The 19,598-nt window shown below is 46.8% G+C and overlaps 6 protein-coding genes across 6 annotated transcripts; 3 read left to right on the top strand and 3 right to left on the bottom strand.

The window, feature by feature from the left end:
• Positions 1–2,489: 2,489 nt before the first annotated feature.
• N7508_003250 (uncharacterized protein) lies at positions 2,490–2,824 on the bottom strand (the record flags this gene model as incomplete). The annotated part of the gene is made up of 2 exons (XM_058461316.1): positions 2,490–2,671; positions 2,722–2,824. 2 exons carry the CDS (start codon positions 2,822–2,824, stop codon positions 2,490–2,492), a joined length of 285 nt encoding a protein of 94 aa, XP_058321893.1.
• Positions 2,825–5,481: 2,657 nt separating this feature from the next.
• On the top strand, positions 5,482–6,621 carry N7508_003249 (uncharacterized protein; the record flags this gene model as incomplete). Its single annotated transcript, XM_058461315.1, has 2 exons — positions 5,482–5,789; positions 5,859–6,621. 2 exons carry the CDS (start codon positions 5,482–5,484, stop codon positions 6,619–6,621), a joined length of 1,071 nt encoding a protein of 356 aa, XP_058321892.1.
• Positions 6,622–7,673: 1,052 nt separating this feature from the next.
• N7508_003248 (uncharacterized protein) lies at positions 7,674–8,035 on the top strand (the record flags this gene model as incomplete). Its single annotated transcript, XM_058461314.1, has 2 exons — positions 7,674–7,776; positions 7,851–8,035. 2 exons carry the CDS (start codon positions 7,674–7,676, stop codon positions 8,033–8,035), a joined length of 288 nt encoding a protein of 95 aa, XP_058321891.1.
• A 3,972-nt stretch (positions 8,036–12,007) lies between these two features.
• On the top strand, positions 12,008–13,761 carry N7508_003247 (fatty acid desaturase; the record flags this gene model as incomplete). The annotated part of the gene is made up of 2 exons (XM_058461313.1): positions 12,008–12,201; positions 12,270–13,761. The coding sequence occupies 2 exons, from the start codon at positions 12,008–12,010 to the stop codon at positions 13,759–13,761; spliced, it is 1,686 nt and encodes a 561-aa protein (XP_058321890.1).
• Positions 13,762–14,526: 765 nt separating this feature from the next.
• On the bottom strand, positions 14,527–16,576 carry N7508_003246 (putative serine/threonine protein kinase (Nrc-2); the record flags this gene model as incomplete). The annotated part of the gene is made up of 4 exons (XM_058461312.1): positions 14,527–15,263; positions 15,312–15,437; positions 15,490–15,663; positions 15,715–16,576. The coding sequence occupies 4 exons, from the start codon at positions 16,574–16,576 to the stop codon at positions 14,527–14,529; spliced, it is 1,899 nt and encodes a 632-aa protein (XP_058321889.1).
• Positions 16,577–17,294: 718 nt separating this feature from the next.
• N7508_003245 (uncharacterized protein) lies at positions 17,295–19,455 on the bottom strand (the record flags this gene model as incomplete). Its single annotated transcript, XM_058461311.1, has 2 exons — positions 17,295–17,862; positions 17,912–19,455. The coding sequence occupies 2 exons, from the start codon at positions 19,453–19,455 to the stop codon at positions 17,295–17,297; spliced, it is 2,112 nt and encodes a 703-aa protein (XP_058321888.1).
• Positions 19,456–19,598: the final 143 nt, after the last annotated feature.

The raw sequence follows: 19,598 nt of genomic DNA, 5'->3' as shown, positions 1-19,598 counted from the left end.
AAGGGCAAAGCCTGTTCCACGCTACTATGACTTGTACCTTCTGAAAGTCAATAGGTTAAACATGTCTCTCAATACTACAGCACTAGCCGCCATAGAGGCTATGGAGGTGGCTGTGAACGCGTGGGAACCCGAGAACCCTGATATCCAAGATACCGGCTCGCCCCCTAGTACCAGGGATCTAATTGTGCAAAGTCACTCTTCTCAGCATAACAACTCAGTTTCACCTATAGAAAGGCCTAAGGAGTCAAAATTAACGGCGTTAAAAAAAAGCATCGTCAACGAAGCCAGTTAAGCAAAAGCTAGATAAGACGATTTCTCACGCTAGAGAGCTACGCAGCGCCATTCTGTTAGAAGAGGAAAGTAGATGGCCAACCCAAGAATGGCGGTATTTAGTAGCATTCTATCAAGAGACAGTTGGCATAAGTGTACAAGGTTATGGCCAAGTCTGATTCCGCGAAACAAGTTGTGGTAGAGGAAGTATTCTATAAAATTTCGCCAAAGTTTGCAGGAAATGTTCGAAGTCTTTTTTCCTCGCTAGTATAGTGCGGGGTCGTTAATAAACGAAGACACTTGCATGGGTTGGATCCCTTCTGTTCTGTCACCCTGATATGCACTGCTGTGCATTAGACTCACTAGGTCGTAACCACAGATATTCACAACAATACAACTGTCATGTACATGATACAAGGGGACGTGGATTTACCGCCCTTTTATTTGTATTCTTTGCCGCTACCTTTTCGAGTCTACTGCTGCATATGCTTGAATGGGACCGTCGGGGGTCCGGGAGATGCTGATCAGCAGAACAGGTCATAGCCGCTTCAACCGGATAAACAACCAGTAGCAGGAGACATTCTTATCTTTCAATATACAATTCACTAGCGAACCGTCCACCCAAGCGAGCCGTCCACCAACCTTAGTCTATCAATTTTAAATGCATTTATCTCAACCAAAGCGCCATTAAGTTTAATAAGCTACGCGTCTGTATGGCTCTCGTACGTGGCTGTAAAGGTGCCGGAGCCGGCCCTACCTCACGGGATACTTGTGCTAAAACTGCTCGCTCTAGCTGCGCTACTAAGGTTAGTCTGCACCAAAACCCGCACCCGAGCCCGCAGCGGGTTCAGGTTATACTTTTAGATTTGAAAACCCGCAAATAGCCTATTTCGATCTATTTTTCCATAAATCTAGCTCTTGGCGTACGTGATTGTACGAAAAGAGATCTAGTCTTTGCAGGATCAGCACGATAATAGTGGATTATCATCGACAATCTTAAAAGCTTCAGAGCTCTTAGGTTGCGGCTGAAGGCGAAAAAAAGGGACAATATGTGTAGGTGACTCGGCAAATTCGTCTGCGCATTCAAATAGTTACGCATAGCATAGCCGTTCCCCGCATAAAAAGCATCACCAACTACTAGATACCGGGGGTAATAAACACTATCACGTACCTACGGGCGTAGATCTAGCATTTGAAGTATGGCATTAATTATCGTTGCCACCGAGCCATGCTACTGAATATCCGGCTCGACACGTATACAATATGAAATTCCATTGATGAAACTGAGGGAGGGTCCCGGTAATGGATTAGAGGTGGTAGCTAGATACGCCATAAGTTCGAACTATTCCGGACTCTCTGGAGCCTTGGCAACCTCAACAACAGTTACATTATAGAAATGTACGTCTGCTGTTCTAGAATCTAACATTAGGTGATTTTCAGCATAGCAGATAAAAAAAACCCTTTATACACTCACCCATCTAGAGGGCTCAGATCAATGCTAACCCCATGTACATCTTGGACCTTGCAGGTAGGCAGGTTTCACGCCTAGGACAGGGACAGTCATACCAAGCACTGACAGAAGAGAAAAGGTTTGCGAGGTAGCACACCTACTGTGGAATTTTCACGATAGGGTTGATGTGGATATCTCTCGTAGAAACGGATGCTGTGAGCTAGACCAAAGGAGAATAGCCAGGGGCCAAATCATCTTGGCCTTACTGCATTACATGTCGTACTGTCGAATTTTCTCTTGTTGTTGAAACAGTAAATATGTATTTCTTTGGGTTTAACTACGTAGTATGAGAAGGTGGAAAGTGGGAAAGAAAGATAGAGCCGAGTAAGAGAGATGGGGAGTGGTCGCCCAAGGCCTTATATTGAGGAAGATCAATTTTTGGCAATGGATTCCTCGGTAAGCAATCGAGTCTCAAGTGCCGGGAATCCCTCAAGAAGCCGTTGATTGTGCTGCATTCGACGACTTGCATTCAATATATGACGGGAAAATCTTATAGATACCGCGAAATCGGGGATTTTATTTCTCCCCGTTTCATTCGAATAGGCGGGATTCTGACGCTCGCGGGTCCTCTTCTTGACTTTATTAACCATTCTTCAGCACAAACGGAACGAATGGGTGACAGGATTTGCAACTTGAATTCACTGGACACGGGCTTTGGAGAATACACAGGGGATAAGAACAGGAAAAGTTTTAGAGATAAAGCCATTCTTCATTTACAAGAATCGCTCTTATTCGATCCACCATCTTTGCATCCATTCTTGCAACGCTCTACTATTTCAATATCTCCCTTAGAGCCACCTTTGCAGTAGTAGAGGAAATAGTCATAATTCCAGTTTGGAGAACTGTAGCCGTAGTCATCAACAGCTTGCAGGATTTGTTGGTGGTAATCGCCTAGTACACGTTAACTCCATTCGGGCGATTGATGAAGTACACAACAATACCTTTTCCCAGAAGGCTAGTAGAGCAATACGTGAGATCTTTCTGGCAGTTCTCAGCAACTGCTAAAGATGCAATGATAGCGAAGGTGGGTAAAAAGAGCTTCATGTTTTAGGATCAAAAGTTGACGCAGGGATGGTAGAGTGCTTGATCCAGGATACAAGGGAATACTACTCTCCTTATAAAGCATTCAGATAAAAAGAATAAAAGAATGAAAGAAAGCGTAACTTGGATAGTTACATTATGCTGGTTGGCGTTGGCCCCCGACTGCGGTCTAGGTGAATGAAAATAGATGTTATGATCTGTGGATTCCGGCCTTCTGATCCTTCATCCGCACCAGAATCCACGGTGAATCTTCATGGCCCCGTTCACAGGGGCCTTGCTAGGAGCAGCGAAGGGGGCCAGCTCCTCCAAAGATCGGATGGCCCGAGGAGTATTTGGTGTTTGGGAAATGGCGGGCTTTCAGATCCGGGCCCGGGGGCGGGGCTGGGGCCCACGTCTCCACCAGGGCGTAGGAATCCCGAGGCCCCCGATATGTTCCAGGAGATCGAATAGTTTCATCAAGTGTTGCGCACGTTTATGATTATGTAATTTCCAAGGCAATACTGCCATTCGGTCTAGGTCTGTCTACCTTTATCATTGATCTGACAATAGTATAAAATTTTGGTTAAGATTCATAGTCCAGAGATGCGTTGTAAAAGAAGTCAACCACATTTAAATTTATACCAAGCACCAACCAGTCAGTTGTGCTTAACCTCCATTCTATTTCCTCCGAATACCTTCGAAATGGATAAATCAACCCTATTGCCATTCTCAGATACAACGATCAGACTCATTACTACCACCATCTTGGCATCCATATGGACAATTCTGAGTCTTGTGGATCTCGCCCTTGTCGTCACAGCGGTAGAGATAGTAGTCGTAGTTCACTAGAGAAGGGTCGATAGGTGGACTCGAGAGTCTCAAAGCAGCCAAAATTTGTTGGTGGTAATCCCCTATGTCCGTCAGTTGAAGAACTAGAAAACTGCTGTTCGGATGTTGGGGTATATGCATTACCTTTGCCCATCAAGGTGAAAGAGCAATAGTTCAAGGTGTTCTGGCAGTTCTCTGCAGCAGCCAAAGTGGCGAGGCAAGTGATGGTTGTTAGGAAGGGCTTCATTCGGGCAGTTGGTCTTTATCTTGTGGATTGAGAAGAGAAGATTTGCGTTGGTAGGGTGCAGTTCTATGACCAAGTGAGCTCGAAAGAGGAACATTCACTTTATATACACTATCAGTCACCCATAAATGCATTCACACGAAAATTCTGTAATTTTCGGCCCCAAATTGATACGTATTGAACTGGTCTTTCCCTTCGTCTTTGCTTGTATCGATTTGATTTCTTGTTTTTCTTTTATTTTGATACTATTAATAAACATACAATCTTAACCATGTGTATGCTACTTTGGATCCAGCCCCTTCGGATCCTGGAGCTCAGATTTGACGTATTTTTAGCTACCTTCGACTGTCAAGCTGTTGGCTCAAAATTCCCTCAAGCAACGATCCTCATTTCCATTAGAGATACGATCATGTCTGATGTTTCAGTTGATCGTATAGCAGTACGCCTCAAGGAATTAATAGAAAACGACCATGCGATTTAGCTTTGACTCCGTAGACTTTGGACTCGGTGACAAGTAGAGAAATTCTCCCGCGCCTCGTAAAGGCTTAGACTATAGAATATGAAGTCCATCAAATTTGCAGGCGCCTCTATCTATTTCTCTTGGAAGCTCATAGCCTTCATAGTTACATAACTCGGGGGAAATGAGGAATAACAAATCTTTTTATAATCACGACTGGACAGAAAGAAAGACAGAATATGGCCGTAGACCAAGCAGATATTCTCCATGCCTGATCTCTGCATGCATTTTCTTCGGTGTATTCACGATAGATGCGGCAGGGGAGATAGTATCCTACGGGGAGGATCACCATAGATGCGGTCGCTCTAAGAAGACTATTAGTTTCTCAATTTTGACTTAACAAGCCTTTGAATACTTTGAGCCACATACATGGGAAGTATCAAACCAAAACAAACATAAAATGTTTGTAGGACAGGCTCGAACCACGAGTATTGCCGCGGCGAGAACTCTTGCCCTGCCTGGACCGACCTTAACCAGGGAGTTGTCTTTTTCTCTGAGAGCGCCATGGTATACCATTGAAAATTAGGAATGAATCTGGATATCAAATATCGAATGAAATTGCAGTAGAGGGAAGTGAATCTGGGAGTTTCAAGAGGAGATACACGATCCTTCTCAGTTGGAGGATGAGGAAGTCTAGAGACCTGGGGGCCAACGGGTTGGTCATCTGAATAATACGGCAAATACACGTAATGGGGATGAATATGAAGGTGTTTAGTGGATTGGGTTTTGAAAATTAATACTAAGTTATTTTTAAGATCAGCGTCATGAATCTATCTTCTATAGAGTTAGTCGCTATTCATTTATGGAGAGGAGCGGATTAAAATAGAAGAAAAAAAGAGAATGGTACCGTGGAGCTCCTCTTGGGGCCAACAGAGAAACGAAGGATGTAAAGATGATGCAGGGGCGATGGGTCCAAAAGGATTAAAGGGATTCAGCCCATGTCCATTCATAAAATAGAACAGGCATTGCTTCATATGTTTGTACGTAGAGCAACGTGGTGTATATAAGAATGGGCTTGACTCCAGCTTGACTAACTTAACTTTCACACCATCTTGTACCGTTGGGGTTCTTTTACCTCATCACTGCTTTACCATGAGATTTCCGAGCATCGCCGCGGCGGTCCTTGTCCTGGCTCACCTGGGATTGGCTATTCCTCTCAATGAAGAAGTACCCGCCCTTAAGTCCTTGTCAGGAGACCTAATCCAGCCCCGCACTGTGGATGTCGGCACTGTGAATCGACAAACCGATAACTCAATGCAAGATTTCGTTGTTCGGGGTCTAAATGCTGCCGAAAATGCATTGGCCATCTTGGAAGGCCGTACTACAGCAACCTGCTGGGACAACAAAGCACTTCATTGGGTAGCGGAACGTGCTGCGAGGCACACCACCTACTTTGCATTGTATGTAATCTTACCTTCCTTCACCTTCCTTCTATCCCTTGATACCCCATGACGCTTACCATGCAAAAGGAGAACTTATTTGGTAGTCGGAACGGCATCAACTCAAACTCTCTGCGCGGCTCTTGATGGTGGTGTTGCCTGCCATGCAATTGCCGGTGTTATAGCTTCTGCACTTGGAGCGGTCTTGTTCGTGGACTCAAAGGGAGCCGTTTCAGCCATCGGAGTGAACCCCTCCAATGGCGATATTGAAATGGGACCCACGAGACGAAGTCTGCCTAGCCCCGAATATCACGAGAATCTTGTTCGAGGTCTCTCTAATGCAGGCCTCAACTACGACAACTTGGAACACGTTGATATTCCATCGTTGAACCATCAGAAGCGATCTTATGATGCACCAGATCTCATACACCGTACAATGATTCGAGGTATTGCAGTTGGCGATGTTACGCATGACTTTGCCCTCAATCATTACAGCAATGGCCACTCGTCCATTGATCTCGGAGCACCCAATGAAACCCTGCATTCCGACCCTACGTCCAAGCGGGCTAAGCGCAATACTTTCGGCCACAAGGGGTTTAAGATATCGTACACACGCAAGCGAAGCCCCAGTATCACCAAAGACGAATCCAACTACATTACTGGGCAGATTGCGAAGGACTTCAGCGAACAGAGTTTCAGTCAAACCGGCTGGCAAAGCTACATCGGACTTGTGAAGCAGTCAGATAATAAGGCGGATGTTTATTTCAAGATTTCAGCCCAGAATGCAGGATTTAGCCTGGATTATGATGATGTCAATGAGTGTGGACAGCTGGCCTGGGCTTTGACCGCTTAATTTTGGGATATCCCATAATCAAAAATTGAAATTAAATTATGTCCGTTGTGATAAGGTTGGTGTGGAAGTTGAATCTCAAGCTGCAAGCTTTTTCTATTTATATTTTTCTCGTCGACATCAACTGTCTCTAGCTTTGCAAGGGTCTCTCAGTTCATGTTGTGTATATATTTTACCACGATTCAGCTCTTGCAAACAAGAAGATCTCTTGAAATGGGAATCTTGTGGTATAACAAAATAATATTTCAAATCTCATGATGGCGTCTGGTCGTAAGAGAAAAGCCTATGTTTCGATGACGCTCTGCTTTATATTTTTAGAGGACTTTACTAATACAACCTTGCCGTCCGCCATAAAGGATGGTCCCTTCACATGTCCGGGTATCTTCATTCTCTGAAATAAATTCCGATTGGCGCATTTGTTACCATCAAAAATCTTAAGCTCTCGTTCAGAGAATAACCCGCGGAAAAACCATCATCAAATCATCCGATGTTGTTGGAATCCAGGGACGAGTCCACCGGGGGCGGGGCCCGATCCTTTGGGGAATACATTACACGGATATGGTATTGAAGTTCGCTCTTCAGTTTGGCCCCCGGTTAATGCCGCAATGGTAAGAAAGCCTTGGTGGGTCTCCATGGCCCCTAATCCAACAGCACCTGGCCCTACAGCTGAAACCGATGGGATACCACCCCTTGATCGCATTGGGATTAGCAGGGGCCAGGAATAAGAACTAAGATATGAAGTACACTCGATGGAAAACAAATCAGAATCAGAATCAACAAGGTCGTTATAGTCTGGACGCAAGCCATGTATAGAGCGGCCCCATTATAGTTACATCCTTTGGACTCAGCCTCGCTAGAAAATGAATTATGTAACAAGAAAAGAAAAATGGCAAAGCAATTAGTGTACATGGAGCATTATCCGATGATGAATGGACAGACCATTCCATAAGACGGCTAACATATTTAAACGTAGGAACTCCCAGCAAAGTTGGCTCTAATCACCCATCGCAACCATCCACTAACCTAAGCTTCAACCCAAACTTCAATATCCGAAAATGAAGCTATCTATTTTCGCCTTCGCTTTGACTCTCTCTGTCGCGATTGCGCATGACTGCACAACGGGCTTGTACTATTGCTCTTACAATTTGGTCGGTAAAGGTGGGTTTTCCCATCAGGTATTGTTCCGGCATCCGGAACATACTTTGTTATACAGTGATACTGACATACAAAAGGCAACTACCATAAGCAAATCGTGAGCGCTATGGAAACCTGGTATAATACTAAGAACCTACACTACCATAATGCCGACTATGCGGTGTTCAAGTGCAATGGCGCCAATGATATCATCCAGGTCAAGGACTGCAACAACATGTGCTCAAATGGGGGTGATGACAGAAGTGACTACTGCGACAATTAAACGCCTCAATTTTGGCAGCTTGATTGCGGTTACGGAATGGATCTGCTTGGAACTTTGGCGCTCATGGGAGCGAGTTGACTCGATGAATTGGTACTGGAAAATGGAGATATTTCTTTCTGTTGGCCATTTTTGAAGAAAAAATGGTAGTGAAAGCATGTTAGTTGCCTGAACGAAAAACGACTCGAGCAAGGCGGCTGTATAGAGAACTTAGATAACTGTGCTCGTGATAGCGGCTATCACCCGACAATATCACATTGGTTTAGGGCACTACTAAAAGGAACCCTTCTCCACTCATTAAATTTCATTAGGCCTGCTGCAGTAATTGTATTTCAAATGCATTGAGTCTTGGCAGTACTGATGCTTCGAGTATTGGAGTTTTGCCTAAATGCTAGTATACCTTTTGAGTACCTACATTCACTATCACTTTCGTGGTACATATAGCATCCTGCTTCTAATTCCTCTTTGATTTCTGAGTCAGCGGAGCATTAAGTATGTTCCGAGCAAGACCTAAAGGTGCTTCCATTTATTAAGAGGGTATATACGGAAAGGGAGTATCTTAGAGCTATTCTGATACTATACCAGTAGGAATCACTAAAAGTGTCTTTGTTTTACTAGGGGGGTGCATACTAAATAGAAGTGCCTTACAGTCATAACCTCTCCTTTAATACTGTTTGACCGAATAGTGCATTGCAAGAACAATGACTGCAACAGGCCTAATGAAGCTTAACAAGTGGAGAGAGGAACCGGGTACTTTCCTGAGGGAATCCTTTCAAAATGGCCCTATATAAAAGGCTGCACACGTCTCTGAAGCAGGTTTCACAACTTACCCTCCTCTTCACACTTCAGGCTTCAAGCTGACCCCAAGAGCTTCCAAACGGATCTCGGACCTACTGTGGGCCTTCTGTGTTAAGAATATATGCAAGTGGATTGTGCACCTTCATGAGCAACTCAAGTGACAGAAATTGGGGCCCTGGCTTCGCTATGTTCTCCGAACGGCTATAGAATAAGCCAACCAGGCCATTGCACGGTACTTGACATGTCTTTCTAGGAAGTTTATATTAATCTGGCAACAAACAAAAACTCTTATATGCTGGTTTAGCAGTTGATATCTTGGATGCCCGCCTTGGAATGTGGTTACTGAGAATTCATCCTCCCGCCAGCTAATCGACACTAGATAAGCTCTAACAGGTTAATAGAGCCAAAATTTCAAAATCAAGGACTCGTTTAATTATATCCACTTCATAGTATTTCCGGAGACAGGGATAATTCAGCGACTTTTTGCGAGAAAGCCACTTCAGGCTTTTTTCCTGTTGTCCCACCCACCCCTTCCACACGAGTCCCATGCTGCGTCCATTTCTTTCTAACTGCAATAATTCGACTAAAGGTCCCATGAAAATAATGATTGCAGGAGAGTACACTCACGGCCTGAGACGATCCAAGGCTAAATCGGGCATGTATTTGTTGACGTAAACCTATTAAGGATATCTGATTATAAGTTCTGTGTCATCGACCCAGGGGCGGTAGACACAGATCCAGACGCCGAATAGATTCAATAGCAGATTAGTAGTTAGCGATAGACTTCCAGAAATCTGGTTCTGGCATTTGGTGTACAGTACTTTCGGGTGCATTCCAGAACATTTCAATAGATTCTGGATCCTATGCCAGACTTTTTTGCGAAGCAACGAGTCTGTGTGTTTGGAAATTGCCGAATTGATATTTCTCTTAGTACCTAGGTCCAGTCTTCCCAAGCCAATATGAACTTAATTTCTTCTAGCCCCATATTCTCTGGAAATACTGCTGTCGGTTGTATGAGATACCGAGCTTTCAGGTTGACTTGAAAAGCTATCTCGGATTAGCCCCATACCAAGCTTGGCTCAACAGTAATTTCCTCATGTAGGATCATCATACTTGAGGCTATGTTTAATTTCTTGCCCTGATCATGGCACATAGTAGTCAGGTTCATCCATCTATCTAGTTGCAGTGTCCACCTCGGTAAGTTTCCTTTGTCAAAATAACAGCGCATATTTGCCACAGTAGTGACAATATACTGGGGTTCACTCATTCATCTATCCATCTACCAATTTACTCCTCGTACAGTCTGGCAACGCTACTAACGTGCTGGACGCCCGGGCCGGAAACGCTTATTGTATTGCTTTTTACCAGAATACCCAGTGTATCCACTCGCGACGTGGAAGATTCAGCCGGAACAAATGACATCAGGAATGAATTGGTTCACGGTTGAGCCATAGGAACACTTGGAAGATAAAATGTGATCATTTCTAGAGTCGGGTTATGTGCTTAGACCAGAAGCATCGATACATCGAAATAATTAATCTGGATACGCATTCGAGCACCTCATAGTTGATACCATTCTTTCAAAATTAGAGTCACAAGCCTCGGTACTTTCCGAACGTGCTTAAGACCTCAAAGCAAATCTCAGGCCTGAAACTCAAGGCACGCTACGTAGCACGAGACACAATCAAGGACTAGAGGGGAGATTAGGCATTTAATCCAATTAGTTCTGCAAAAGGAAAGACCCAGGTCGTATTCGAATTGTAAAAAATCGAATCCCTGGGAAAGGTGAAGTTAGCGCTAGATTCACACGCGAGCTGAGCTAAGGCTTAGGGCCATTAAACTAGAAGCCTAGCTCAAATATGGTTGCGACTATCACGTCGATAAATAATTCGAAAATTTCAAATACGACTACGAAGGCTTTAGGTAAAATAGCCGCCACTAACAATAGATTGCCTAGCGCAGAAACCGTTTAAGTTGGACTTCTTCCGGAACACGTGGACACTTGGACACATCTGCCCTGGTCGCACCCGCTAGAACAGTTGCTGGCTAAATAGTCTTCCCAGAATAGCTGAACCACCATGAATAGTCTACAGGCAGCAACCGATATCGGGGTTCACCGAGGTTAGAATATAACTCCTAATACATGAGACGCAGCAGGTTGACAATTTGAAAGAGGGGCGACAAACCAAACCACTGTCTCAGAATTGATTGGCAGAATCTTTGGCGGACACTATGAAACCCTTTTTACCGTAAAACGTGGGGACATGATTGAACCCTGGAACAAAACCAGGGGACATGGCAAATCAAAAAGTGGCGACTTTGCCCTAAGGTAGAGGATCCAGTACGTAAGTACGTACGGGGAGTACCACGTAGGACAGTTTAGCCTGTCACTTCAGCGGGGCTCGAGCGGCAAGAGGGGGGCGACAGTATATTTGCCTCTTACAGTTCACCTTACTCTTATTAGATGGGCGTTATGGTGACCCGTGCCTGATAACGTTGTTTCCTAGGGTTGCTGTGGGCACGTGCCAAGGCTTTTGCGTACACCGGCTACGATGCGAATACGAAGGAATTGCCACATGAATTTTGGATAATAGGGGTTGCAAGTGTCCTTTGGAGAATTCAAAAGACATATCGGGGACTTCTCAATACGATATTGCGAGTGAGATCGGCAGAGTAGAATGTTCTCGGTGGATTCTATGCATCTTTTGGAAACGTCCAGTACCCTAGTGGGGTAGAATCAACCATATGGATAGGGGGAAAGATTTAGTTTCAGCGACCTGTCCACTTCCGACAAGGGGCAACCAAAGTTTAAGCTTGATTTAGCTCGACATATCAGCGAGTGTGGTGCCTTTCCAGCCTTTGGATACGCGTACGACCGCTACCAACGCCATATTCGTCCTCTCTTCAGAGTCCACTCCCCCATGGAATACAACGCCCACTTGGGCCGCTTAACACTGCCCCCTTTGTGTCCCCTAGGTTGAGAGAAATATGTCTTGCAAGGTGGCGCTAGGTCTAGGTAGAAGAATAGATGGATGTTCCGTAAAAGGATATTCTAATATAATTAATTGGCTTGGACTCAATTGAGTACAACACCCCTCTATCTCCCTCAAAATTATTTCATATTGGTCCCAAATCAAATTCGTTCTTTCTTTATCTCTCCACAAACAGCTCGACACCATGGCCACCCGAGAGAAGGCCAGAGACATGGTCTTGTCTCGACGTGAGGTCGAAGGCATGATTGCGGAAGACAAGCTCATCATCATTGTCGACAACAAAGTCCTCAGACTCGATGCTTGGATCAAATACCACCCTGGAGGCGATATGGCCATCAAACACATGGTTGGCAAAGATGCTACCGACGAAGTGAATGCGTGAGTCTCCAAACATCCACACCACGTCTCCATTTCATGAGTCCATTATACTGACCAATATTCCCAAGACTTCACTCCCATGAAGCTCGTCAGCGCATGGACAAATTCCAAATCGGCCGCATCGAAGGAAGATGGACCAATTTCACGCCTCCCATCCAAGGCGGTCATTTCCGGCCATACTACGAAACAGTCGCAGGCGAGACCGAGAACTTACTGAACTCTGACTTCTCAGGTGAAGAAAGCTCAGCACCCCCTTCGCCAATTTTTGAGGCAGAGGACGACACTTTCGGCCTCCGGCGCAGACTATCAGTCTCAACCATCTCCTCGGCCCTCAGCGCAATCCCACCTCCAGCAAAAGAAGAAAGGCCCCGGGGCTACGTTATTGACGCCAGAACCCAAGAAGAGATCAACCTAGATCTCTCCAAATACCCAGCCCTAGACGCAAAGCACCAAGAAAACATCACCCAGAAGTACCGGCAACTAAATGAACGCATCCGCGCCGCCGGTCTCTACAACTGCAACTACTTCGCCTACGCCATCGAAATAACCCGCTACACAATATTCTTCAGCCTCTTCCTCTTCTTCCTGAACAGATCCTGGTTCTGCCTCTCAGCCTTCTTCCTTGGCTGTTTCTGGCACCAGCTGGTCTTCTCCGCCCACGATGCCGGTCACATGGGCATAACACACAACTACCAAGTCGACACAACAATCGGCATGATAATTGCCGACTACTTAGGTGGACTGAGTCTGGGCTGGTGGAAACGAAGCCACAACGTGCACCACATCGTGACGAATGCGCCAGAGCACGATCCCGACATCGAGCTTATGCCCTTCTTCGCGCTTTCGCATCGCTTCTTTGGGTCTCTGCGGAGTACTTACTACGATCGCATTATGGAGTATGATGCCTTTGCCAAGATCACGGTCAAATATCAACATTATATGTACTACCCGATTCTTCTTTTTGGACGCTTCAACCTCTACTTCCTCAGCTGGGAACATATCATCTGCGGTCTGGGTCCGAAGCACGGCGCTGGGTGGTGGCATCGCTGGTTTGAACTGGCTGGTCAGGTGTTTTTCTGGAGTTGGTTTGGGTACGGTGTTGTCTGGTGCAGTATTCCTAGTTGGTGGAGCCGGGTTGCGTTTGTGCTTATTTCACATATGGTGACTGCGCCGTTGCATGTGCAGATTACGCTTTCGCATTATGCTATGTCAACCGCTGATCTGGGGCCGCTTGAGTCGTTCCCGCAGAAAATGTTGCGGACGACTATGGATGTCGATTGTCCGACTTGGTTGGATTGGTTCCATGGTGGTTTGCAGTTCCAGGCGATTCATCATTTGTATCCCCGGATTCCGAGGCATAATTTGCGCAGGACCCAGGAATTTGTTAAGGAGTTTTGTGCTGAGGTTGAGATTCCTTATGCTGTTTTTACTTTCTATGATGGTAACAAGGAAGTTATTGGGCGCTTGGGGGATGTTGCTAAGCAGGCTAGGATGCTGGAGGAGTGTCGGAAGGCTTGTGCTGAGCAGGGTGTATTCACCGATCACCATCATTCGCATTGATTGCGCTTGATTGTAGGATAGCATTTGAATTGTCATATTTCTTGTCCCTGGGTTGCAGTCGTATCTTATAAATCGAAAAAGACTTACCTACAATCTAGACGGGATCGGACCCCATTGGTCCCAGTGCATGTTTATACAGTAGAGTGCAGCAGTCCCCCGCAGTCTACATTTAACTTGAGCTGTAGGAATGCAGAGCCCATGTAGCTTGTAACTTCTGGAATTGAAAATCACAATAATCAGTTGATCCGTACAAAAGCCACGCTGAAAGCGTAAACCGAAAACAACCAAAGAGTAGTCCCTAACGCCGTCCGCTGCAAAAAGTAGAGCAAATGTATGTCACAATCTTCAGAAACACGCAGGAACCAATGAACCTCAGGGGCCATGGCGCCAGTAGTGGATGGCAATGTGAATGCCAAGAAACTTTTGCCATGTGGTACCCGAATTGACGGATGAGACCGAGTGGTCCAAGGGCTTGAGCAAGGAATGAGGGATGCAAAGTGAAAGGATCAACACGCATAGTAATGAGATAAAAGACACAAGAAAGGTTAGATAGATCCGCCAAAAAAAAAGACCCAAAACGCTCCATACACCCAACGAGGATTGCAATGGAAAAAAGAAAGGAAAAGAAAAGAAAAAAAAAGCATCTAAATACAGTCGTTAATGCATCATGGGTCGTCAGCGAGCCGATGCAGATACGGCTGTTTCCCTCGTGTATCGGATAAAAGAAACAAGTTAGAAATCAAAGCATAAACAAAAACCCGGTGTTCAGTGATCACCCTCGTGATGCAGGGTGACACTGTTGAACTCCTCGAAGGGATCGTTGAGCTCGCCGTTCGGTGTTGCCAAACCCGAGTCCATCGGGACACCCTTCATCTTGGTGGAATCTGTGCCGCCAATATCTACGCTGGCACTCTCCCTGACGTTGCGGAAGTTCACAGTGTCTGTGCCGGCACGACCCTGGTGGGGGATCATAGGCGGCTTCATGTGACGAATGAGAGCCCACTGTGTCTGTCGGAAGAACGGGTGGGTCTTGACATCAGATGCACCAGCACGGGCACCTAGACGCTTGGTTTCATCCTTGATGAGCAGTTTGCGGATCAAAGACTTGCACAGGTTTGATGTCTGTTGCGCACCCGAGTGTTCAGGGAAGTTCACCTCATCCCGGAGAATACTGGCAAAAGTGGCATTTCGGTTCTTACCCTTGAATGGGGTAGTACCATAAAGCATCTCGTAGATCAAGATACCCAATGTCCACCAATCCACGGCACTGGTGTGACCACAACCCTTAATAACCTCAGGGGCAATGTATTCTTCCGTTCCAACAAAAGAGTTTGTGCGGAAATCAGCGATACAAGATTTGGTATCAATGGTAGGTAAAGCCGTGGTGGAATTTCCACCACCACTGCGTGCGGGAATCATAGTCGGGGCTCCTCCAGGGCCTGACTGCTTGGACAGATCGAAATCTGAAAGCATGATATGACCAGATTGGTGAAGCAGAATGTCTGAAGACAAGTTAGTGGGGCTCAATTGTAAGATGACAAGGTACATACTCTCTGGCTTCAAGTCACGGTAAATGAAACCCATTAGATGAAGGTACTCTAACGCAGCAGTGACCTCTGCTGCGTAGAATCGCGCGGCATCCTCAGAAATACTCTTTCCAGGGCGAGTTTGAAGAGCTGGAACTTAGGTCAGCAAAAAACCCATGATCCATGATCAAAGCAAACGTACTTCTAAAGAACTCGCCACCACTGCAATACTCCATGCAAAGATACAGATAGTCTTCAGACTGGAAAGAGTGGTAAAGGGTGACAATGAAAGGATGGTTGCTGGTAGCCAGAATTTCTTGCTCGGCCAAGGCACGTTTGATCTTGTTGCGCTTGATCATTTCCTTCTTGCTCAGCACTATTCAGAGGTCAGCATGAAACATCAGATCATCTAATAGACTGAGCTTACCTTTCATGGCATAGAGGCGACTGGACTTCTTCTCGCGCACGAGATAGACCTTGCCAACATCACCCTTTCCGATCAACTTGATCTTATCAAAGCTAGCAGGGCCAACCTCCACATTTCGAACCTTGATTGAATTGGAGCTGTAAGTCCGACGGAAAGAGGCGTTATCAGCACCAATTGTTGGCACAGCCAAAACAACATCTTTATCTGAAGCGGCCAGACCGACGGATCCACCGGGACCGGCCTTTTCTACCAGAGGTTCCTTACCCATCTCGGCCGTTTGAGGGCGCTCGCCATTCTGACCGCTTATGAACAGGCCCTGGGCATTCGGGGCGGAGGCCACACGGCGCAACTTGCGTGCCAGTTCCTCCTTGTTTGCGGTAGTGGCCTGCTCTACCGCTGAGACCCCAGTGACCTGCAACTCAGGGGTATCGGGAGGGGAAGAGGGCACAGATCCGTCATTGCGATGCCGTAATGCGGGCTGGCCCTGGTGCGCGAAGTATGGGTTGGCGGTCGCGGTAGGCGACATGCTATCGTCGAGGGGGTTACCTTCACTGGCAACGGTGGTCGAGCGATTGCGGCCGATCGTAGGCATGAATCGGGATTGCCTGAAGGCGGATTTCTCGTTCTTGGAGGAACTGCCATGGCTGTCCCGGTCTCGTTCGGGCTCGTTGCCTCCAGAGCGGGTACCAGGTGAGGAATGGCTGCTTGAGCTGTTGATGCGGAAGAAGTTCTTGATTCTCGTCGGAAGGTGACTCGATTCATTGGAGTGTTTTCGGGAGGGAAGGGAGAGGCCGGAAATCCCACGTTTCTCATTGTTATTCGTCACCGCCGACGACGGGCTGGAGCTGAAGAGCTGCGTCATTTTAGGTGGGTCACTGCGATTCAAACCGAGAGCGCAATAGTCTAAGATGTAGGCAGGATGATGCGAATGAAACGCTGCGCAATAAAAGGCGTGAGGCGACTGAAAGAACGGGGGCTTCGATGTTCCCAAGTGCCAAGTACCGGCTGGGGATATAACCGCGGGGGCAATTGTTGGTAAGAGGCCAGGTTGATGCGACGGAGGCCACCCAGGTGTGTAAGGACAAAGATCACGAAAGCAGCAATCACAGAACTAACTGCATAGCACAGCCAGACAATTAAAATAAGGACAAGAATTGAGAGACCAGGAAGAAACGAAACGAGTCAAGGAGGAATCGGAGTGGAGAATGGACGCGGAGGCACGCTTAGTCATGCGAGAAGTAGACAACTTGAATGTGTCGACTTTACTATCTCTGCATTAATGTCGAATATGCTAACAAAAGAGATGAAGAGAGAGGTGAAAAAAAAAATGATGAAAAGAGAATGATGAACAACACGCCCAAGTCCTGCATACGGGAAACTACAGAGAAATTTCACTTCTTACAGCAAAAAAATAGCCTGGCTGTTTGGTGGCGACTTTCGAACGCCTCCGAAGTCAGGGTCTGTGTCATGTCACGTGGTATCAATCTCCATTGCTAAGAATATTGCTGCACATGATCGCTAACTCCCTATTTTTTTGGTCTTTTCTCAAATCAAATCAGTAGACAACTTAACCCCCCCCCCTAATTCATGGCAAAGGATGCGTAAACCTCAATGTTGTTGGTCAAGGCAATTGCGGGCGCAGTGTGGAGAGCGTGAAGGTTGATCAGAAGCGACGAGAGCACGGTGGGGTCACTTGGCTTGATAGCTAGGCGGGGCCTAACGTGGGGTGCATGGTATGAGTTCAAAAGCAAAGGCATTTCTGACGTGCATGACGAGTCCGACAAGTCCTCCAAGTCGAATTGCAGCTCATTCTCGTTGACACTGCTTGCGCTTAATGTGTCCGTGAAAATGACAGTTTGACTGCTGATAGATTTAGATCGGTTTTGCTGTAGTCCGGACGTTTCCATGATAGATCCCATAACCATCTCGTAGTCCTGAATACCGCCATTGACGTTGTCGCTCGGTTTGATCGCACCATTATCTTTGTCATGCGCAATCTCGTCGGCGTGGTCACACGTAGTCGAAACGTCGTTACGTACAGACTTGATCTTGTCTCGCGCAGTCTCCTCGATGATCGCAAATACTCCCATCTCACATTCATCGTGGGATTCAGTCTCAGCATTGTCATGATCTCCACGTTTGCCGCTGCTGCTTTCACAGTTAGTATCGCGAAGATGGTCTGAACGGAGACGCTTACCTTGTGATCACAGGGCTTGAAACGGCACGACCCACTGCCCAAACAGCAGCAGCCTCATTGTCATCGTGAGAAAAGAACTCCGGACCAACCTCCGTGATAGTTTGCAATCCTGGGCCATAGCGAGGGCGGCCAAAGTTCCGGGGCACAGTCTTGCTGGATACCCTCTTTCGCAATGGACGCAGGTCTTTCAAGATTTCTTGAGGGATCCACAAAGTGAGCTGACCATTTTCCACCAGGAACGCGCCGTTACTAAGGTCAGTCAATTCTTTGACAATCTGCTCCGAAGACTGGGCGATATCAAGAGACAGGTCTATGCTTCCAGCCGGAACCGGTATACCGGCCATCTTGTCAATACCATCGTGAGCAACACCATTTGCTTGACTAAGATCCGCGCCAGCGCCATTGGCACGACCATCTCTCTTCTTCGCCTTCTGTGAAAGTCCTATCAGATCTATGGGACAACCAGTGTGAGGATCAATGATGCGGATTGGTCCAGTGGCTCTCGTGTGGCTCACAAATGAGGTATCATTTACACCATCGCTGGTGACCCCAGCATCTGGGCTCATATCTGGTGCACTGGTGTTATCCTGAATGGTTGGTCTGGTGAAATCTTCACCAAAGGTGCTCGCAATGCTTTCGAATGTTATGTACCCAGCCCGGTCCAGATCAGCCTGGATGTTCCGGATGCCATCAAGCTCTTCGAGAGCGGCCAAGATTCTCGCCCGCTCGTTGGTGTTGTAGATTCGATAGTGCAGCGATCGCCCGTCAGGCCTAGAACAAAGGTCTAAAGCCATAGCCCCGTTGATTTCCACGAGCCACTGCTCATGCAGACTCAACTTGTGTCGCAATCGCGTTTCAGCCTCTTCCCTGTCTGGGATGCCACAGATCCATGCACACCGAACATATCGTCGATAGAAATCCACGCCCACCCAGATATCCAGATTTCTCCTCCGGAGCACAAACCCTTTCATCATGGTCTCCTCTTCTTGGATTTCATAAGCCCATGCGCACCACCTTTCAATGCGTCCATCGCTGTACGACTCAAACTGCGACAAAGAGCTACTGCTGAACCCCAGTTGAATCGAAGGGCGCTGGGTTGGATCTGGAACAAACACCGAGGTTCCTGGAGCCTGTTGAAGCGGCACATCTTCTGTAATACGACTGTGTGGATTTCGGGGGGCAATACGTGGATCGAGATTCCAAGGATCAGCAGGGTGCATGGGCGCCAACGACTGAGGTGTCTGGCAATACACATGGAGATTATCCTCATCTGAAGAAGAGGAGTCCCAGTGCTGATCATAGGGTCCATCTGTCTGTTCACCAGCCACTACTTTGTCGCCAAGAAAGACACGCCCAACAACAGAAGGATCTTCATCCATCATGACCATCAGCACGGGTGATACGCCCTCAAGACGGGGCTTGCCATCAAGCTGGGGAGTCGGTGGCGTCATTGGCACGATTTTTCCTCCAGCCGTGACTCGCTGATTCTTGGGAGAGCTATGCTTTTGAAGAAATTGTACAAACCCTGCATCAGTGGTAGACATTGCTGGCACCAATGGCTTCTTCTTTGTGTCCTGGGTTGTACGATATTGAGGCTTGGCTTTCAAAATCGCACTTTTGCTCAATCGTAGCTTTTCTGGTTCGTTGTTTGCACGGTTTGAGGGATTCTGTGAGAGAACTGCCTTAG

This window comes from Penicillium antarcticum (genome assembly GCF_028974205.1).
Source record: "Penicillium antarcticum strain IBT 31339 chromosome Unknown utg000003l_segment0_segment0, whole genome shotgun sequence".
In the NCBI taxonomy this organism is placed as follows: domain Eukaryota; kingdom Fungi; phylum Ascomycota; class Eurotiomycetes; order Eurotiales; family Aspergillaceae; genus Penicillium; species Penicillium antarcticum.
This window is presented reverse-complemented; position numbering and strand designations above follow the sequence as displayed.